The sequence below is a fragment of the Spermophilus citellus genome (genome assembly GCF_964194105.1).
Source record: "Spermophilus citellus genome assembly, chromosome: 5".
Taxonomy (NCBI): Eukaryota; Metazoa; Chordata; class Mammalia; order Rodentia; family Sciuridae; genus Spermophilus; species Spermophilus citellus.
This window is the reverse complement of record NC_138186.1, coordinates 159,118,015-159,140,239: the sequence shown is the minus strand read 5'-3', so window position 1 is coordinate 159,140,239 and position 22,225 is coordinate 159,118,015. Positions and strand designations below refer to the sequence as shown.

At 46.2% G+C, this 22,225-nt stretch overlaps 1 protein-coding gene across 1 annotated transcript; it reads right to left on the bottom strand.

Moving 5' to 3' along the window:
* Window positions 1-19,533: 19,533 nt before the first annotated feature.
* LOC308649530 (dolichol phosphate-mannose biosynthesis regulatory protein-like) lies at window positions 19,534-19,908 on the bottom strand (the record flags this gene model as incomplete). The annotated part of the gene is made up of 2 exons (XM_081295065.1): window positions 19,534-19,766; window positions 19,887-19,908. 2 exons carry the CDS (start codon window positions 19,906-19,908, stop codon window positions 19,534-19,536), a joined length of 255 nt encoding a protein of 84 aa, XP_081151191.1.
* Between the last annotated feature and the right edge of the window lie 2,317 nt (window positions 19,909-22,225).

Genomic DNA, 22,225 nt, shown 5'->3' with positions numbered 1-22,225 from the left:
TTAAGAACCCCTGGGTTCAATCCCTAGTACCAAAAACAACAACAACAAAAAGTGAGAACACAAGCACAGAAGGAATACATCTGAAGATAAGAAATGGGCCATCTTCAAGCCAAGGTGTGAGGCCTCAAAAGAAATCAACCCTGTGACTCCTAGATACTGGGTTTCTCCCTTCAGAACTGCGAGAAAATACATTTCTGTTATTTTAAGATGCCCAGTCTTGGGTACTTTATTTATTCTGGCAACCTCCGAAAACTTACATAATCTCTGAAGAGTGTTCAAATAAATTAGTTGACCTACTGGTTTCTTATTGACTTTGAAAATAGGTAAAATTAATTTAAAAAATTTTTTAAACACAACATGTCTCCCAACTTTTTTCGAAAGCTCTTGTATTCCTGACATGCCTGATTAGCATGAGCAAGTTAGGTTTTACTGAAATATCCATATTTATCTTTTGTGAACATATACCTTTAACTTCTTAAAGTGAATGAAAAAGCATGCATGGATTTGAAGATTCCTTCACAGGATGAAAACCCACAGTATTCTCACCTTGCACTGGTGTGAAAAGCTCCTTGCGATCACAGTCTCCAGGCAACAGAAAATCTGTGATAATCTTTGGGGTGAGGGGCGGAGGTGAGTTTTTTTTTTTTTTTTTCTCTGCCAGCTGGGTTTTTCTCTGATTAAGACAGCACAGCACAAACCAAGAGGGGTTTGTTTGGGGTTGAAAAAATATGTTTCTGGAAGAGGAGGCCTTTATATCCTGGCACTTTGGAAATCTCTGAAAGTGGAGTGACAGCTTGCAGCGAGGAGTCGGGCAGGGCAGAAACAGGTACAGACCGTAGTAACCTCCTTCCGTGTTTCTTCAGCTCCTCCTTATATAATACACCCAGGGCAGCATCCTTCTTGGAGGGACTTCTCAATGTTAGGTATAGTTGTGGGGGTATTGTTTGCTTTTGTGTTTTGTTTTGGTACTGAGGCTTCAATCAGGGTGCTCCACCACTGAGCTATACCCCCAGTTCTTTTTATCTTTTATTTTGAGACAGGGTCTTCCTAAGTTGCCCAGCCTGGCCTCAAACTTTGATCCTAGTTTCTCAGCCTCCCAAGTCACTGGGATTGCAGGTGTGTAGTACCTGGCTATAGTTGTCTCTTGACATCTCAGGAGATTGGTTCCAGGATCCCGAAGTACATACCAAAATCTGTGGGTGTTCAAGTCCCTTATAGAAAATTGTGTAGTATTTGTATACAACTTATGCACATCCTCTGGTGTACTTTAAATCACTTCTAGATTGCTTATGGTACCTAATACAAATAAATGCTATATGAATAGTTGTTACAGTGTATTGTTTAGAGAATAATGACAAGAAATATGTCTGTGACATGTTCATGTTTGCCCAAGTATTTTTCTTTCTTTCTTTCTTTTGGTACTGGGAATTGAATCCAGGGGTGTTTTACCACAGAGCCACATCCCCACCCCACCCCCCACCTTTTTTTTTTTTTTAATTTTGAGACAGGGTCCTGAAAAGTTGCTTAGGGCCTCACTATGTTGCTGAGGTTGGCTTTGAACTGCAATCCTCCTGCCTGAGCCTCCCGAGAGGCTGGGATGACAGGTGTGTGCCACCATGCCCAGTTTCCCAAGCATTTTCTACCTGTGGTTGATTGAATCCATGAATGTGGAACCCCTCGGTACAGAGGGGCGACTGTACTGTCTGAGATATCCCCTGTTCAGGGCTCAGTGTGCGACCTCCTGCAGTCTTGCTCCCTCTCCCGACCCCCACCCCAACCCTGTTCATTTAAGTGTTCATTTCCTGAACGCAGGAAGGCAAGAAGCCTAGTTCACTTGGCCCATCTCAACCACATGAAAGCACCAACACAGTACAATCTAGAAATGGAAAGGATCTTAGAGGCTGTTCGTGTCCTAGGACTGCATACCAAAGTACCACGAATTGGGTGGCTTAAGATAAACCTATTGCCTCACAGCTCTGGGGCCACAAGTCTGAAATCAGCATTCAGCCATGCCTCTGGGAACCCAGAGGGAGACTCCTTGCTTGGTTCTTCCAGTTTCTGGTGTTTGCTCAAAATCCTTGTGCTCCTCGGCTTGCAGAAACCTCAAGAGTGAGGTCTCTGCCCCATCATCACAGGACCATCTGTCCCTTCTGCCTTCTTCCTTCCTCCCTCCCTTTCCCTCTCCCCTCTCCCTGCCTCCCCACCCCCCTTCTCTCTCTCAGCTGGGCACCCTGATGCACATCTGTAATTCCAGCAGCTCAGGAGGCTGAGGCAGGAGGATAGTGAGTTCAAAGCCAGCCTCAGCAAAAGTGAGGCACTAAGCAACTCAGTGAGACCCTGTCTCTAAATAAAATACAAAATAGGGCTGGGGGTGTGGCTCAGTGGTTGAGTGCCCCTGAGTTGAATCCCCAGTACAAAAAAAAACACATTCTTTTCTTTCTTTCTATCCTTTTTTTCTCTTTCTTTCTCTCTTCCCCTTTCTTTCTTTCCTCCCTCCCTTTCTTTCTTTCTCTCTCTCTCCCTTCCCTTCCCTCCCTCCCCCTCCCTGTTTCTCTCTCTCTCTCCCTTCCCTTCCCTCCCTCCCCCTCCCTGTTTCTCTCTCTCTCTCTCTCTCTCTCTCTCTCTCTCTCTCTCTCTCTCTCTCTCTCTCTCTCTTTCCTTTCTTTTCTTTCCAGGGGTGGGAACTGAATCCAGGGCCTCGTGCATACTGGGCAAGTGCTCCCTTACTCAGCTTTACCCCCAGCCCTTTTAATTTTATTTCCGTTACCAAAGAGTGATTTACCACTAAGCTACGTCTCCAGACTATTTTAACGTTTACTTCGAGACAGGGTCTTGCTAAATTTCTAAGGGTCTCACTAAGTTGCTGAGGCTGGCTTTGAACTTGCCATCCCCCTGCCTCAGCCTCTGGGATTATAGGTGTCCGCCACCACACCTGACTCCCCCTTTGCTTTTCCGTCTCTGTGTCTCTTCTTATAAAACATCATTTATTTTGGATTAAGGACCCACCTATTCCACTATGACGACTTCTTAACTGATCACACCAGCAACAATCTATTCCAAACATGAGGTACTAGGGGTTAGGACTCTACTATATCAACCCATAACCAAGACCACCTCCTCTCACTCATTTCCTTTTATAATTGTGTTTTAAAGAAAGTTAGGATCTCAGAGATTGATTTGGAAAGTTAATTGGAGTGAAATAGCACATCATTACTCTTGGTAACCTTGGTTTCAAGAGTCTAGAAACCCATCTTGCTCCAGATTAGGCTAAAAGACAATTTTGGTTCATACTCTGGAGAATTTTGAAAGGTTGGGGGTTCCACAGTGGCCTCAGAAGCTACTGGAACAAGGGGCTAGAGTGCAGGAAGATTTTTCTCATTCTCAGCTGGGTGTGGTGGCTCATACCTGTCATCTTAGCAACTGAGGCAGGAGGATCATAAATTCAGCAATTTAGTGAGGCCCTAAGCAACTTAGCAAGACCCTGTCTCAAAATTAAAAATAAAAAAGGACTGGGGATGTGGCTCAGTGGTTAAGTGGAAAAAAGAAAAGAAAAAAGATTTTTCTTATTTTCTTCTTTGAGCTTTATTCTTTGCTTGCATATTTGTGTGTGTGTGTGTGTGTGTGTGTGTGTGTGTGTGTGTGTGTGTTTCATGGTTGGGTGTTTGAACCAGGGTCTTACACCTGCTAGGCAAGCGCTCTGCCACTGAGCTCTACCACCAGCCTTTTCATTCTCAGTTGGAGAGATTTCTCCTAATGATAGCAACAAGGCTGTCCTCAGTTCCTGGGTCTTATCCTTGGACTTCCTGGCAGTAGAAAACGACTGCCCTTCAGGCTGGATCCTGAGTGTGACGGGGGACAGGGCACCTGATCACAGGTCCATGAACCTTGGCCAGTGGGCAGGAGCACTGTAAGAACCAGGCAGCTCCTGCAGCAGCCTCATAGATGACAGGACCAGGGTCTGGGCAGACAGTATTATAGATGTCCACTATGAAAAGATAATTCAAGGGAGGAAAACCCAATTTTTATGTAAATTACCCAGATGGGCTCCAATGCTTATTATTCACCAGAGAAATGGCTCTGTTCTCAGGTTTGTTATTTAGTAGAGCAGGGTTACGTCTGTGCCCCGGAGCCATGACTCATGACATTTATTCAATTTGAACTCAAATAGTAATTTCGGATTAATTTGAAAATTGATTAGGTCAGATGCTTTTGCAGTCACGATTTTGCCCTTTTGGAGTAGGGAGGGGGTCAAATATCCATCTATAGATGCAGAATTTATTTGTAAAAACAGGATTTCAAACTGGTTATGGTGGCACATGCCTGTAATTTCAGCTACTTGGGAGGCTGAGGCAGGAGGATCACAAATTCAAGGCCAGCCTGGGCAACTTGGTGAAATTGTCTCAAAAAAATAAAAAATAAAAAGGGCTGGGGATGTAGCTCCATGGTAGATTGCCCATGGGTTCCATCTTCAGGAATGGAACAAAACAAAAAAGGACAGAACAAAACGAAATGAAACAAAACAGAATTTTGTCAATTAGTAACATTCGCTGGAATCTAAACATGTCCTTTTTTTTTTTTTTTTTTTTTTTCCTGGGCTGGAACCCAGCACCTTGTGCATGATCATTTCTAAAGAGTGTATTTTATTGAGTATATTCTTTTAATTTACTTTAAGGCATTGTTCAACTGTGAAATAAACAAGCAACTCTGCAAATGCCAATTCACTCCGAGACTGCTTCGAGCTTGTTGAACAGGCTTATCTATTTCTAGATAATCACTACTGATTGTTGGCTAAATCAATTATAGAAAATTAAGTCAATTTTCACCTCTTTCAGCTAAACTTCAGAAAACAGAATGATTACTGGAAACAACTTTCTTTCCTACCCAATTGTCAAAATCTCAAGGTCATAAGTGACAGATGGCTCTCCTGAGCCCAAGTCTGATGCCTAGATGCCAGAGGGACATCTTCATCAGGATGCATGTGGGCATTGCACACACAGTTGATGCAAAAGCAATGTACTGCAAAAGCAATGTACTGCCAATGTACTGCACATGCCTGTAATCCCAGGGACTCCGGAGGATTACAAATTCAAGGCCAGTCTTAATCACTTAGTGAGACTGTCTTAAAATTTTAAAAAAGAGACAGGCATGGTGGTGCTCACCTGTGATCCCAGCAACTCAGAAGGCTGAAGGCCAGCCTTAGCACCTTAGCAATGTCCTAGTTAACTTTGCAAGACCTTGTTTCAAAATTAAAAAAAAAAAATTAAAAAGGGAATGTGGCTTAGTGATTAAGCACCCCTGAGTTTAATCCCAAACAAACATACTGGGGATCTAGCACAGTGGTGAAGCACCCTGGGGTCAATCCCCAAACCACCATGCAAACAAAAAAAACAAAACAGCACTCCCTCTCCTGGCCAATGGCATCACCTTGGTCCTTGCTGCACTCCTCTCTTTCCCCTGTATCCCTGCCTTCTATGAGCCATCAGGGTATCATCCATGGTACTCGGTATGTCAGTGCTTCCCGAACTTGGCTGAGCATCAGAGCCCCACTCCTCCCACCCCTGGAACTTTGCAATCCATTTGGGCTTGGAGTCCTCTTCCTGGAGATGGGAGTCAGTACCTCTGGAAGCTGCCTCTGCATTCTGAAAGTCCCCATGGCCTCCTAAGGTGATCCCAGGACTGCCAGGATTGAGGAGCCTCTGTAGAGAGGAGAAATAGGGATGGGACAGAAAGAACTTTTCCTCCCCTCCTCCTCCTCCTCCTCCCCCATCTCCATCTCCTCCTCCTCCTTTCCTCCCCTTCCCTCCTCCTCCTCTTCCTCCTTCTCTTCCTCCCCTTCTCTCTTCCTCCTCCCCCCTATTCCATCTCCTCCTCCTCCTCCTTCTCCCCTCCTCCTCCTCCCTTCCTCCTCCTCCTCCCCATCCTCCCTCCCTTCCTCCTCCTCCTCCTTCTCCTCCCTTCCTCCTCCTCCTCCTCCTCCCCTCCTCCTCCTCCTCCCCCTCCTCCTCCTCCTTCTCCCCATCTCCATCTCCTCCTCCTCCTCTTCCTCCTTCTCTTTCTCCCCTTCCATCCTCCTCCTCCCTTGCTCCTCCTCCTCCCCCTCTTCCATCTCCTCCTCCTCCCTCTTCCTCCCCTCTTCCTCCTTCTCCTCCTCCTTCTCCTCTCCTCCTCCTCCCTTCCTCCTCCTCCTCCTCCCCCATCCTCCTCCTCCTCCTCCCCCATCCTCCTCCTCCTCCTCCCCCATCCTCCTCCTCCTCCTCCCCCTCCTCCTTCTCCTTCTCCTCCTCCCTTCCTCCTCCTCCTTCTCCTTCTCCTCCCTTCCTCCTCCTCCTTCTCCTCCCTTCCTCCTCCTCCTCCTCCCCCTCCTCCATCTCCTCCTCCCCCCTCTTCCTCCCCTCTTCCTCCTTCTCCTCCTCCTTCTCCCCTCCTCCTCCTCCCTTCCTCCTCCTCCTCCTCCTCCCCCTCCTTCTCCTCCTTCTCCCTAGCTCCATCTCCTCCTCCTCCTCTTCCTCCTTCTCTTCCTCCTCTTCCATCCTCCTCCTCCCTTCCTCCTCCTCCCCCCTCCTCCTCCTTCTCCTCCCTTCCTCCTCCTCCTCCCCCCTTCTCCTCCTCCTCTTCCTCCTCCTTCTCCTCCTTTTCAGTGTTGGAGATTGGACCTAGGCCCTCACCCATGCTAGGAAAGTTAAGTGCTCCATGACTCAGCCACCTCCCCAACCCTCTAGATTTTCTTCTCATCACACTTCAGAGCCTGTGTTGCTCCCTCTGAAAACTCTTGGCAGTTTCCCACTGTCTCAGCATCAAATCCTAACTCTTTGGTGGTGTATTCAAGGCTCTTTGTGACCCAGCTGGTCACTGCTGTCACCCATCACCTCCCATCCCATGCTTTGGCCACCATGAATGACTGGCTCTACTCTTCCTTTAAAAAGACATGTTCTCACTTCCCCAAGACTGTTCCCATCTATCATCTCGAGGTTCTCTCTTTGTCCCACACTCCCTACTTTGATTGCCTAGCTTACTCTCATTTTAAAAAGTTTGATTTTTCCCCTTTAAAAAAAAATTTTGGTACTGAAGATTGAACCCAGAGGTGCTTAACCACTGAGCCACATCCCCAGCCCTTTTATATATACATATATATATATATATTTTATTTAGAGACAGGATCTTAATGAGTTGCTTAAGACCTCGCTGCTGACACTGGCTTTGAACTTGCGATCCTCCTGCCTCAGCCTCCTGAGCTGCTGGGATTACAGGCATGTGCCACCACAGTGCCTGGCAACATTTTTCCCCATTTGAAAGGCTTAGTATTAGTGGACAACAGCCAGATCAGATGTAAAAATAAAATGTATCCACGCCAGTAGCAACCTACCCAGAAAAGCATTCCCTTATCTACAATTGACGGTCTGGGGAGCCAGTCTGTGTAGAGTGCTGGGAAGTCAGGCTGCTGTCTGCTACAGTCCGGGAAGCTCAGCAGCAAGACCTGTGACAACTGGCCCCAGATAGCCACAACTTGATTGATACAGCGTCTCTGCTTTCTGTCCCTACTTTCACATTAGAACCACCCATGAGAAGCTAACAGAAACCCCTAGCTAGTGACATAGGACACCCCACAGTGACCCCTCCAGCCTCCTACCAGTGCTCACCAGAAGCCCTTCCCTGGCCTTTCCCCTAAAAGCTTCCCACTCTCATGCTTACTTTGGGTCTCCATGTCCATCTCCCTTGCTACCAGCAAGCTCGGAATAGAGTTTGCTTTTCTCATTTGGTTGGTCCTTATTTCCTGATTTGCAAAATGTTAAACAAATTGCAAAACGACTGTATTACTGGTCTCAACTTTTTGAATATTCAGGAAATCCCCTTTTTCCTTTGTTGAATCCACTCTCTAATCTGGATAGAAAGTGATTCATCTCCACCCCAGCCTAGGGAGATGCCCTGGGTCACTGGGGGAGTCTTCAAGCTCATTCTGTTGAGGTTTATACAATATACTGCAGTGATACACGTTGTCTCTTTACTGGGTTGCTCTGTGGACACTAATTTGAAGTCACCTAGCTGTTTTAGTCAACTTTTTCGCTGCTGTGGCTAAAAGACCTGACCAGAACAATTGCAGAGGAGGAAAAGTTTATTTAAGGACTCATGGTTTCAGAGGTCTCCATCCACAAACAGCCAGGTCCATCCCCCAGGGCTCCAGGTGATGCTGAACATCATGGTGGAAGAGTGTGGCAGAGGGAAGCAGCTCACAGGATGATCAGGATGCAGAGAGAGTGGTCTCCACTGGCCAGATACAAATATATACCCCAAAGCCATGCCCCAGTTCCCACCTCCTCCAGCCACACCTACAACTTCAGCTACCACTCAGTTAATCCCTATCAGGGGATTCATTCACTGATTGGGTTAAGATTCTCACAACCCAATCATTTCTCCTCTGAGCCTTCTTGTATTGTCTCACACATGAGCTTTTGGGGGACACCTCACATCCAAACCATAACACTAGCTCATAGTGGGCAACTGAAGTTTCTAGGACCACTTTGCTTAATTACCTTAAAGGATGTGGCTACACATTGAACTTTCATCTTGTATCAGCTGATGTTCTTCCTGGTAGAAAGGAAAGGTGCTTCAGATAGTCTTGTCCCTTCTGTGGAATTCCTGCCTCTTGAGCCACCTCCTCACCTTCCTCAAACCCAGGGGTGCTTTACAACTGAGCTACACCACCAACCATTTTATTTTTGCATTTTGAGATAGGGTCCTGCTGGGTTGCCCAGGCTGCCTTCAAATTGTGATCTTCCTGTCTTAGCCTCCCAAGTCCCTATGTGCCTCCATGCCCAGCTTGGGCCAGTCTACTAACAGCTTCTCTGGTCATTTACTTCTGTTCATTTTAACTCTAAAACATCTCCCCCCCCCCCCCCCGAGATCTGCATGAAATTTTTCCAAGACTTCCAGACACCCTGATTAAGCAGTACTGTTTAAACAGCCTGCCAATCAGGTGGGACTGGAAGGTTCATGACATTATTCTTTAAAATGAGTTGTTTTATTAGAGGATTTTTTTGGGGGTTGTTTTATTTGAAATCAAAGTTCTTAGAAGCTTCAGTGGATTTTCCTTTGGCTACAGAATAAAGTTCAGCTTTTTTTTTTTTTTAATGTAGTGCTAAGGCTTGAACCCAGGTACACTTTACCACTGAACTACGTCCACAGGGCCCCCTCCCCATTTTTTGAGTCAGGGTCTCACTAAATTGCTGAGATGGTCTCTAATTTGCGATCCCCCTTCCTTAGTCTCTTGAGTTGCTGGGATTATGGGTATGCACCACTGCACCCAAGCTGAAGTCTAGATTTTTGAGAGAGAGGGGTCTCCATTGGCCAGATACAAAATCTGGCCAAATTCTCCTACCAGAATCCTGTGCCCCAGAAAAATGGAGTGTCTGCCCCCAGTTTACACCTTCTGAAGAGGTCCCCTGCTTGGGATGTCCTTCACCCGCCTCATCTGAGTAGATGGCCACATCTTTCATGCAAATCCAGAGTCAACCCTGCAGTGCCCAGGGCTGAGAGTTGTCCTTCTGTGCTGTGTCCCTCTCAGCAGTGGGGCAGTAGGCAAGTCACTGAACCTTTCTGAGTCTGTCTCATCATCTGTAAACTAGGTTTACTAATAATTACCAAATAGGTCTAAGGATTTTAAAATAAAAATGCTTATGAAAACATTCCCAGCCTAGTGTTTTCTTTCTTGACATGGGTGGATACACAGGCATTTGCTTTGTGATCATTCATTGAACTATATATTTATGTTTGTGCACTTTTCTGTATGTGTATGGACATTGATCGAAAAATAGAAAATATGGTCTTGCCCAGATAAAGGGGTATTAAAATATAAATATTTGTTCTCTTCCTTGCATTTCCTGCTGGAAGGAAGGAGCTGAGTTGGATGGCTAGTGCAGGAAGGATAGATCAACATTCATAATAGTTTAAATGCACTGCCTTGAAGTCCTGAGAGCAATGAGATGAAATCCAGTAGGTATCCATATGCAGAATCTTCAAAGAGAAACAGCATGAGTCACTGAGTCAAGATGGGAGATGGGCTTTACAAGGAATTATGAGGCCAGAGCTCAGAGGCTGGGCTGGGGAGGAAGGTCAGCAGCAGAGCAAGTGCTCAGAATGCATGAGAGAGAGATCTGAGTTCCATCCCTAGCACTGCAAAATAAATAAGTAAGTAAATGTCAGAAATCAGCCAACTGCAAACCTGATCTGAGTCAACATCAACAGTCTAGCTTAGCCATTAGACTCCATGAACCCTCTGTAAAACAAACAACAAATAAAGCCACCTTGGAACAAAACAGACATCTCAACACACGTTCAGATGCAGCAGAGGTATAGCTTGTCCCCCAGGAGGTGCGCTCATGGAGTCCTGACCCAGCAGACCTTGTCTGTATATATGTGCTCCGTCTGCAAGCCTCTCAGGATGGGTTAGACCAAGGGCTGTGTCCCAAGATCAATGACTCGAATCCTGAAGGGATCTTAAACTCATTGAGATCTGGAGAATTTATCCTTAAGAAAATATTTGGAGGCTGGTTGGGAAGACTTCATGCATTTGAAAGAATCCTGCAGAGATTTATTCTCTTGTTGTCCAATGAAGGGATGTGAATAGCAGAGATTCTGTGACTATAGCTCATGGCCACTGAGGATATTTGTATTTTGGATGAAGTGATATAAGTTGTCTGTAGTAGGTTGAATTGTACTCCAAAAAGATATGTAGAAGTCCTAACTCCTTGTATCTATAAATGTGACCTTATTTGAAAATAGTTTCTCTGTGAATATAATCCCATTAAGATGAGCAAAGTCATTCAGGTGAGCTGGAATTTAGTGTGACTGGTGTTTTAGCCAGCTCTTTCTCTGCTGTGTCTAAAAGATCTGACCAGAACAATTTTAGGGGAGGAAAAGTTTATTTGAGGGCTCATGGTTTCAGAAGTCATAGTCCATAGAAGGTTGGGGCTCAAAGTGTGGCAGAACATCATGGCAGAAGAGTGTGGCAGAGGGAAGCAGCTCATGGGGAGAGGGGGGAGGAGGAGAGAGAGAGAGAGAGAGAGAGGAGGGAGAGAGAGAGAGAGAGAGAGAGAGAGAGAGAGAGAGAGAGAGAGAGAGAGACTCCACTGGCCAGATACAAATATATACCCCAAAGCCATGCCCCAGTTCCCACCTCCTCCAGCCACACCCTATCACTTCAGTTACCACTCAGTTAATCCCTATCAGGGGATTAATTCACTGATGGGTCAAGACTATTTTAACGCAGTTACTTCTCCTTTGAACCTTCTTACATTTTCTTACATTTGAGAGCTTTTGGGGGACACCACATCTAACGACTGGTGTCCTTATAAGAAGGGATGAGACACAGAGACAGGGAATAAGCCCCGTGGAGACAGACTCACAGAGGAGGGTAGCCCTGTGACCTCTGATGGAGGCACAGGACACAGCTATGCAGCAGTCAGGGAACGCCAAGGATTTCTGACAGAAGCCAGAAGTGAGGAGAGAAAACGTGGCTCTGCTGACACCTTGGTTTCAGACTTCTTGACTTCAGAACTGTGAGAGGGTACACATCTGTCAAGCCGCCCAGCTGGTGGCACTTGGTGACAGCTTCCCTAGAAAACTCATACACCCAAATCCATTCCCACTCACAGCTGTGGAATTCTCACTAGTCGGATGGCAAAGCAAAGTCAGGCAGCTTTACAAAGATGTCTCTGGCCCTTTCCAGTCGCCCCCTTGGTGACAGTCTTGACCTGACCCTCTTGTTTGGGGGACCTTCCTCAGCAATGCTCATGGCTGTCAAAGCCTTGGACATTCTGCCAAATCCCCTGCCACATCCTGCCTTTCCCTTCTAGACCTCCCGGGCTCAGAGTCGGGGGGCTCTGTGAGGCGCAGGGTCCAAGCCAGGCAGCTGCAAAGGAATCAAGAGGCCCAGGGACCACTAGCCCAGCACGGGTGGGAAGGGCTCTCAGAGATGCAAACTTCTCACCTACACATGAACTTGTGGAATACACTGTCACTGGAGAGTTCAGGGACAGCCTGTGTTCAACACTCAGGCCTGGTTTGTAGATAAGGCTTCACATTGCAACAGATTGTAACATTCAACAGGCCAGAAACATGCCGAATGGGCTCATAAAGCAACTCATTTTTCCTCCCACTGAAACTTAGGAATGTCCTGTGAGGACTTTTGCTGAGACAGGGAAATGATTTGCTTTTCAAAAAACTGTAAATCAGGACCTCCGAGTGATTCTCGCCCGAGCCTGGCTGATGGTACACAGATCTTCTCGGGGGCCTGGTTCTCCTTGTCGTGGCAAGAGGTGGCTCTTGAGAGCCGACATCCAGACCCAGAAAGGGAGTCAGGAAGTTCTCCGGAGGACAGCAATAAAACTTGGTTCTCCTTCTGACCTCCTCAAAAAGTCCCACGTGTCCTAGGTGCTCCCAGCTAAACCGCTTGACTTGATTGCTTAAATGTGGGGGACAGCTGAAGGTGGCATTTGGAGAGTTGACTGCTAATGTATGTATGGGTGTGTATACCAGTTTGAAAACTGCCCCTTTGGTCTGGAAGGACATGGGAGTGGATTGAATGGTGGCCCCTCAAAAGCTATGCCCTGGCTCACCTCCCGGAACCTGTGGTATGACCTTATTTGGAAAAAGTGTCTTTGCACATGAGATCGAGTGAAGGATCTTGAGCTGAGAGTCTCCTAGATTACCTAGTGGGGCCTGAACCCCATGACAAACATCTTTATAAGAGGGAGGGAAGGGGAAGGCCCCGTGAAGAGAGAGGCAGAGATCAGGGTGATACAGCCACAGCCAGGGAGCTCTGGGAGAAACCACAGCAGCAGGAAGACACAAGGGATGGATTCTCCCCTAGCATGTGGTTTGGATAGAGGGGCCCTCCGAAAGTTCCTGGGTTCACGCAGGAGGTGAGTGATTAGATGGTGAGTCCTGCAGCCCACACAGTCCACCCTTGTTTAATGGCTAACTGGGTGGTGACTGTAGATAGGGAGGGCATGGCTGGAGGAGGGCCAGTGGGGGCCTGCCCTGGAGAGGTGCACCTTCCCTGAAGTCCCGTCCCTTTGCTCTCTGCTCCCAGCTGCCACAAGCTGAGCTGCTTCCCTCCACCACGCCCTTCCGCCATATTGTTCTGCCTCATTCAGGCCTAGAGCAATTCAGTCAGCTGTTCACCGACTCAGTCTCTGAAGCTGTGAGCTCCAAATAAACTTTTTCTCCTCTTGTCAGGTATTTTGTTCACAGTGACAAAAGGCTGACCAATATACCTGTAGTCCTCAGAGCCGGGTGACCCTGCCATCCCCTTAATTTCATATTTCTGACCTCCAAAAAGTTTCTGATGTTTTAACCTGTGATGTCTGTGGTCATTTGTCCTAGCAGCCACAGGGAACTAGGAGAACACAGGCCTTTGGGCGTAGCTGTGAGAGGGGAACAGGAGGCCCAATGATTCCTAAGCACCCCCACTACCTGTCGCCTGAGACCCTGCACACACTCAGCGCTCGCCAGGGATCTCAGCCCCCTGTCAGAGGGAACATCACCACCAGACTCTGGGAATCTACCCTAAGGAAATAACTAATAAAAAGGATTTAACTCTAAAACATGTTCATTAAATTTCTGTTTGGGATGGAGGAAATTGGCCTAGCCATGGGGAACAATTAAATCAATTAAGGGGCAGCCATACAAAGGAACCCTATGTAGCCCCTGAAATAACATCGTAGAAATGTCCCTATTGATGCGGAAAGACATTACCAATCTATTTGTTTAAAAGTACATTGTGGTATGACCTAATTTAAAAAAAACATAGAGCATGCTGACCACAGTGCACAACTCTAATTCCAGAGATTTGGGAGGCTGAGGTAGAGGGATTGCAAGTTCAAGACCAGCCTGGGTAATTTAGTGAGAACTTGTCTCAAAATAAACTTTTAAAAAGTGGTAAGGATGTTACTCAGTGGTAGAACACTCCTGGGTTCAATCCCCACTATTAAAAAACAAACCAACCCATTCAGGTCTAGAAGAGAATGTCAGCAGTGGTTTTCTTTAAAAGAATGGGTTTTTACTGTTATTCTGTATTTCTATGTCGTCCATAATTAATACATACTTTATAATCATAGTGAAAAGTATTTATGATAATTCTAAGAAAAAGCAAAAACAAAACAAAACCAAGAATAACAAAAAAGTTTTGCTTGGGGAAAAAAAGTCCTGAAACTTGTCATCAGCCACACAGTGGAGACGACTATTTTATCCTTTGGAGAACTGATTAGGGAGACAGGTTGGGAGATCCCGTCCAAACCATCAGCTAACACCTGTCCATATTTCCACTCATCAGGGCCTTCCTGCTCCTCTGTGGCCTCAGATAGTTGTTGATTGTCTTCCCAGGGCTTGGCTCCTGGGAAGTCAGAAAGAGACAGTGGGAATAGCATGTCGAAGGCCAGGGACACCGTTGGCCAACCAGGACTTCTCTGCCTGTAACAAGCTGGTGAATCTCCAAGAGACCAAGGAGACCCCTCCCATCCTGTTTGATCACTGAGTCGGGAACATATCACTGAGTCTGAGAAACAGCGTTTGGGAAATTTGGGAATACTGCTTGAGAAAAACCAGCTCAACTGAACTCAGAGCAAAACTCCCCAGATAGGACACGAGGAGGAATGTGTTCAGTTACACATCGGTGAGAAAGGCCGGCTGCTCTGAACCAAACATGAGCAAAAGCGAGCCTAGGCCAAGTGCAAGCCAAAGTGTCCTGCCACATTATGAACACCTGGCGAGTGAGAGCAAGGAGCCTGTTGCTGATCGGATCCTTGTAGCCGGTTGGGCTCTGGGATTTAGAAGAATGTAGACATTTTAGAGCGAGCCCTGAGGAGAGTGACAATCAACAACCATCAAGGCCACAGAGGAGGGGGAGGGCCCCATGAGTGAAAATGTCCACAGGTGTTAGCTGATGGTTTGGACGGGTGGGTTAGAAAACTGGCTCTTTCCTGAAAAGGGGGACCAGTCGGCAGGTCAGCATTCAGGAGGTGTTCCCTGTGCACACTGCTGCTCCCAGGATGGGGACTTCACCCGCTTCTCCTCCTGCTCAAACTCAGCAGAGTAATAAGTACAGATCTCTCCCTCCCTCCCTCCCTCCCTATCTCTTTAAGAACCTACAGACATGAGCTGTATTTGCAGCTCAGTGCAGGACTGCAGGTGCCGAGGACAGGAGGGTCTCAGCGTGTTCAGGACCCCTGGGGCCCTTTGCTAAAAGGAGCAGGATAGGACATCCTGCACTGCTGGGGCACTCCTGGATTTTTATCACCAAATGCTCTCTGTTCCCAGGGTTCTGGCCTCTGATGCATTACTTCTTCCTGTTGTCCTTCCCTCCACTTGCTGTCTTTCCTGTGTCTGTACCAGGCCTTTAGAGTGAGGGACCGCCCTGGGGGCTTTGCAAAGGTGCTGCTTCCATTTTTATGGCTCTTACTCAATCTTCTCTCCTTCCTACACGAATGGCTCCATTTCTGCCCCTGGTGAGCTGGAGCAGCCACGTGGGCCACACCCCACTGTGGCCTTATCCTCACCTGCTCACCTGCTTCTGAGTTTCTCTTTTCTCCCAGTAGGCTGGAAACTCTATAGGACAGAGACAGATTTTGTTCTCGATTGTACTTTGGATCCAATAGAGTGGGAAGGCCAAGATAACCCTCAGCAAAAGATAGTCTCCTGAAAGAGCCTAGGCACCACCATTAATCACTCCCCAAACCCATTCAGGAAATACTTACCGAACACCTGCTTCCAGATCCCTGTGGCACAGAGAAAGAGGGAGAGAAAGAGGATCCCAGTCCTGCACATTCTCCTTCTCACCCGGAGTTACTCCTCTCAAAGGCATTTGCATCTAAATGAAGGATGTCTGTGTGCAGGGGCTCTCTTGATTGGAACTTTCTCCAGTTTTGGTTTCTAGATTGAAGAAGGAGACTAAGTGACTTTGGATGCCTTTCAAGGATTGAATTGTTTTGGATGTTGGTAAAATAAAAACGGTCACAGTAACATTGCTATAGCCTGGATGTTGAATGTCCCCCACAGGCCCAAGTACTAAAGGTGGGGTTCCTAGGGAGGTAGTGGAAACTTGAGAGGTGGGGCCTGGTCAGAGGTCCTTAGGTCACTGGAGATGTGTCCTAGGAGAGGATTCCTCTCTCTCTTTGATTCCTGGCTGTAAGCAGTCTTGTTCCTGTCATGCCTCCTGCCATGATGTGCAACAGGGCCAATTGTTCATGGGCTGGAATCTCCAAAACCGTGAGCCAAAATAAACCATTTCTCTCTATAGTTGCTCCTCTCAGGTATTTTGTTATAGTTATGGGAAACTGGCTAACACAAACAAAACAGGCAAGACTTGGACAAGAATGATATAGCATCACCATTAAGCATGTTATCAACTCTGCTTGCTGTTTGACTACCTGGTACCCAGTCTGCACCCTCCCACATTTTGGATACGTGGCTTAAACTTGCTGTACTTCAGTTTCTGCATCTGCAAAATAGGGATGGTGATAGCAATTTCTTCCTTGGGGATCATGTGAATATTACATGAGTAACTGAACCTGACACATAGTAGGTGCTCTATAATATTACCCCCAGTAGATGCCATGACCCTAGGGCTGCCTCTCTAACTGGCAGGGTCACAGGAAGTTAAAGAAACCACATATGGATCAGGTTATCAGGAGCCTCTCAGGCATTGTGTGTAGGCTGATCTGGTCTCTGGGATTTGGGTTACTGTAGAGAAACATCTGGAACACTCAGATCAACTGGAGACAGTTTTAGGTTTGGACAATAGCCACTCTCAAGTTTTGTCCCAACCAGAGTAATCTTGGCCCTCAACTTAGGACAAAATAAAATGAAGTACATTAGGAGGAGCTTCAGTGGGGGTTAGGAGCAATGCAGTGAATGTCCTCTCTCTTCATGTAGAGTTTTTCAAAAATTAGAGAAGATTTAATTTTAAATTTTTCCGAGGCACTCTGATGTGCCATGCAGATCACTGTCAATCAATTGTTATTGGTTGATTACTAATGCTTTGTACACATGTCTACTTTCAAGCAGAGCAAGAGTGATTCTTCAAAAAATATTTATTTATTTATTTTTGTGGTACTGGAGCTTGAACCCCAGGGTGCTCTCCCACTGAGCCACATTCCCAGTCTCTTCTATTTTATTTTTTATATTTTGAGAGAGGGTCTTGCTAAGTTTCCTAGGCTGGCCTTGAACTTGTGATCCTCGTGCCTCAGCCTCAGAGTAGCTGGGATTGTAGGCCTGTGCCACCATGCCTGGTGGCAAGAGTAATATTGACCCCATTTCGTTGATGAGACAAACAGAGAATACTGTTGACTGAGCTGAATTTGTCCCAGTGTCTCCATTCTTTATTCTTTGGGTTTAACTAAACTGAAATCTCTCCTACTAGGGAGGACTTTCCAGTTGAGGCAGTGCATTCAACAAGTGGGGGCTGGCGATGAGAGGCTGAGGAAAGACCCTGAGCATTTCTGGAGTGGCTTTGGGACTTTCTGTCCTTTTGTGCGTGTGTGGTACTGGGGATTGATCAGGGGTGCTTTACTGCTAAGCCACATCTCCAGTCCCCCACTTTTTTTTTTTTTACTTTCCAACCCTTTTAAAAAATTTATTCTGAGACAGAATCCAGCTAAATTGCTGACACATAGTAGGTGCTCTATAATATTACTACCAGTAGATGCCATGACCCCAGGGCTCATTTTAAAGATGAGAAAAAAGGTGGGGAATGGTGGTGCACACCTATAATCCCAGCAGCTTGGGAGGCTGAGATAGGAGGATGGCAAGTTCAAAGTTAGCCTCAGCAACTTCGAGGCACTAAATAACTCAGTGAGATCCTGTCTCTAAATAAAATACACAATAGGGCTGGGGGTGTGGCTCAATGGTTGAGTCCCCCTGAATTCAATCCCTGGTACAAAAAAAAAAAATGAGGCTAACCAGAAGTCATGGTACACACCTGTAATCCTAGAAACTCAGGAGACTAAGGTAAGAGAGTTGCAAATTCAAGATCAGCCTGGACAATTTAGTGAGCTCCTCAGCAACTGAGTGAGATCCTGTCTCAAAATAAAAAATAAATAAGGACTAAGGAGGTAACTCATTGATAAAGCACCCCTGCATTCAATTCCCAGTGCCAAAAAAGGGGGGGGGTAATAATAGAGTTGTGCCAAAGTTTCAATAAAACTATGTATGTAAAATGCTATAAAAATTGGTGTGCCATAATAAATTGTGTTGCATTTCATGTTGAATTAAGGAAACTTTATAAAAACTTTATAAGTCAAGTTGGTGACTTGGGGGTAGAAGTTCCATCTGCCACTAAAAGGCTGACCCAGTGCATTTTTCTTGCCTGTGGCATTTTCTGCCTCTGTCACACACGCGTGGTGTCTGTGATGTCCAAGGCACAAAGGCCAGGTGGCTTTATGGTGGGGTAGGGATGAGGAAGAGGAGGTACCATGTTTCTCTGGCTTTTGACCAATCAACCAGAAACTTCAAAAAACACTCTGGACTGCTCTCAAACCCTCATTAGCAAGCACTTTTAGCAGCATATTGCAGGAATAATTTCATAAAAAGAAAAACATCAATGCAGATGACAGAATGTCAACAATACATACAAATGTGATACCAGATCTTCAGTATCAATGCTGAAACAATATTCTGGTGCCATTCTTACAACCTGTTTTCAAAATCCTTACCTCTCTACTGTCTTCTGATTCCCACCCAACCCAACCCATTCTTTCTCTCTCTCAATATTGGGATTGAACCCAGGGCCACTGAACCACAGAGCCATATCCCCAAGCCCCTTTGAAATTTTTTTATTTTGAGACAGGGTCTCCCAAAATTGCTGAGTCTGGCTTTGAACTTGTGATCCTGTTTCAGCCTCCCCTGTTTCTGGAATTACAAGTGTAATCTCTGTGTCAGAATTATCTTTATTTTTAATCATCAACATTTATTGCTGAGTTCTCCCAAACAGACCACCCTGGGCCAGGGGCCTGCGTCTCCTAGACACACATGGCCCTGGGGGGACTGGGGTGGCTGCCTTAATATGTTCCAGTGGCCCAGGGGTCTTCAGGCTTTCTCCAGGGCTTTCCAGGTCCGGATGTCCTTCTGGAGTCTGGGTTGTGTCCGACTCAGAAGCTGCCTTTGGGGAGCAGCAGTGCTCAGGGGACACAGGGAGAGGCCATGTGCCTCCTCAGCCCTGCTAAGTCCAACATCATCAGCATGTCACTGGAGGGAAACTGAGGCAATAAGGTGGAACCCAAAGGGACAAGGGACAGTCTGGGAGTGAGGTGGGCAGGCCCTGAGATGGAAGGGGACAAGAGGGGGGCTTCCAGGTTTTTCTCTCTCCCTCCTGGCTTCTGGAAGGATGAGCAGGAGAGGAGAGGGCTTTGGTCTGCCTGAGCAGCTCCATCTGCTCCCTCTGAGGGGCTGCCATGCCTGGACTGTCCTACAGGCTCTGACCCTTGGCCCCTGCTCTGGAGGGGACGGAGACAAGATGCCGGAAGCCTTCTCCCTGTTGGGCCTTCACTGAGCCTTCTTGGTCACCCTCTGGTTCTTCAGCATAATATAGGTGATGAATAATCCCACAGACAGGAACAACAAGAGGCCTGCGGCTGGGGGATACGCTTGAGGGAGTAAGATCTTGAGGATGACACGCTCGTTGTCGATGAATGACAAGAGGATCACCCAGGAGGTATAGTAGGTGAAGGTGATCAGGCTAACAGCAACAAGGCCAAGTCCCACCATCTGGTTTGTCCCTGTGGTTTGGAGAAAAGGGAGGGCTCAGAAGACAAGCGACTATCCATTTAAGTGCACTAATGGAAGGGGCATCACGGCCAATTCACGCTCTAAACTTCTCATTCACTCAACAGCTGTACGGGGTGGTGGATTCTGCACCATCTCCAGGCACTCCTGCTGGGCTTCAGCATTTCCACCCGTACACAGGCAGGAGAGAGCAATCTGGCTTGGAGTGCCCAAGCCCCAGCTCCAGAGCACCCCCAGCTCTACCCTCAAACGCCTTCAATGCCACAGGCACGTGGCCTCAGACTCATCACTACTGTGTCAGATCTATCTATCTATCTATCTATCTATCTATCTATCTATCTATCTATCTATCATCTATCTACCTACTTACCTACCTATCTTTTCAGTGCTGCAGATTGAACCTAGGGGCACTTTACTACAGAGTTACATCCCCAGCCTATCTATTTCATTTTGAGACAGGGTCTTGCTAAATTGCTGAGGCTAGCCTCAAACTTTTGATCCTCATGCACAAGTTTTGATCACAAGTTCAAGACCAGGCTCAGAAACTTAGTGTGACCCTATCAAAAAAAAAAAAAAAAAAGAAAGAAAGAAAGAAAGAAAAGAAAGAAAGAGAGAGAGAAAAAGAAGGACTGGGGATAAAGTACCCTGGGTTCAAGTTCAATCCTCAGTCTCCCCCCTCGTACATTTAATGCAATTCTCTTTCTTCTGTATTGTATTGCAAAAAGCTATGCAGTCAGGAGAAGGAGGAGGAGGAAAATAAGAAGAAAAAAAGAAGAAAGAAGAGAAGTCGAAGGAGAGTGGGAGGGGAGAGGGAGAAGGAGGAGATTCTCTGATGCTTGTTGTGGCCTGGATGTGGTCTGCTTGTGAAGGGTTTATGTGTTAGAAGCTTGCTCCTCAGTGTGGTGTCTTGAAGTGGAAAACTTAAGAGGTGGAGTCTAACGAGGGGTTATTGGAGGCACTGCCCTTGGAAGGGATCAATGCAGTTCTTAGGGAAACGAGTTACTGTGAAGGTGAGTTGTCATAAAGGAGCAAGCTCCTGTTTTGTCATGTGGTCTGTGGCTCCCACCATGATGCTGTCTGATGTGATGTGACACAGCCAGGCGGGCCCTTGCAAGAGTTAGTGCCGTGCTGTTTGGACTTTCAGCCTTCCAAACAGTGAGCTAAGTAAATTTTTTTCTTTGTAAATATGCCCCCATATATTTTGTTATAAAAACATAAAACCAACTAACACGATTCTCTTTGCAATGATTTTCAAGATAATGATATTAGGTTAAAAAGCAAAATACAAAATGATCTTAATGTGCCACTGAAATAAATCACAAAAAATGGTGACATCGGGTGTTTTTAGGAAGAGAAAACTGATGTGGAACCAGTGTGGAGGGTGACTGTGTATTAGTTTCCCAGAGTTGCTATAAAAAAAGTACAAAAAACTGGGTGGCTGAGGGCAACAGAAAGTTATTCTCACTCAGTTCTGTAGATTAGTCTGAAATCAAGGTGTTAGTAGAGCCACACTCTCTATGTCCTAGGGGAGATTCTTCTTTGCCTCTTCCTAGCCAGCCATTGTTTTTTAAAAATTAATTTATTTACTCATTCTAATTTGCTATAGATGACAGCAGAATGCATTTCAATTCATAGTACACATATAGAGCACAATTTTTCATGTCCCTGGTTGTACACAAAGTATATTCACACCATTCATGTCTTCATACATGTACTTAGGTATAATGATGTCCATCTCATTTCAGTGTCTTTCCTACCCCCATGCCCCCTCCCTCCCCTTTACCCTATCTAAAGTTCCTTCATTCCTCCCGTGCTCCCCACTCCCATCCCAATGATGGATCAGCATCCACGTATCAGAGAAAACATTAGGCATTGTTTTTTGAAATCGGCTTACTTCACTTGGCATGATATTCTCCAACTCCATCCATTTATTTGCAAATGCCATGATTTTACTCTCTTTTAATGCTGAGTAATATTCCATTGTGTATATATACCACAGTTTCTTTATCCGTTCATCTACTGAAGGGCATCTAGGTTGGTTCCACAACTTTGCTATTGTGAATTGTGCTGCTATAAACATTGATGTTAGCCAGCCACTCTTAGTGCTCCCTGGCTTGCAGCTGTATTGCTCCAATCTTTGTCTTCGTTGTCTCACAACATTCTCCCTGTGTGTCTGTATTCAGATTTCTCCCTTAACATAAGGACACCAGTCACATTGGATTTAGAGCCCATTCTAGTCCAGTATGACCTCATCTTAACCTGATCTCTGCAAAGGACCAATCTCCAAGCCAGGCACTGTGGCATAGGCCTATAATCCCAGTTTCTTGGGAGGTTGAGGCAGGAGGATCTTAAGTTTAAGGTCAGCCTTGGCAACTTAAGGAGACCTTCAGCAACTTAGCACTATCTTGTGAATTCAATCCCCAGAACAACAACAACAACAAAAATTTAAAAA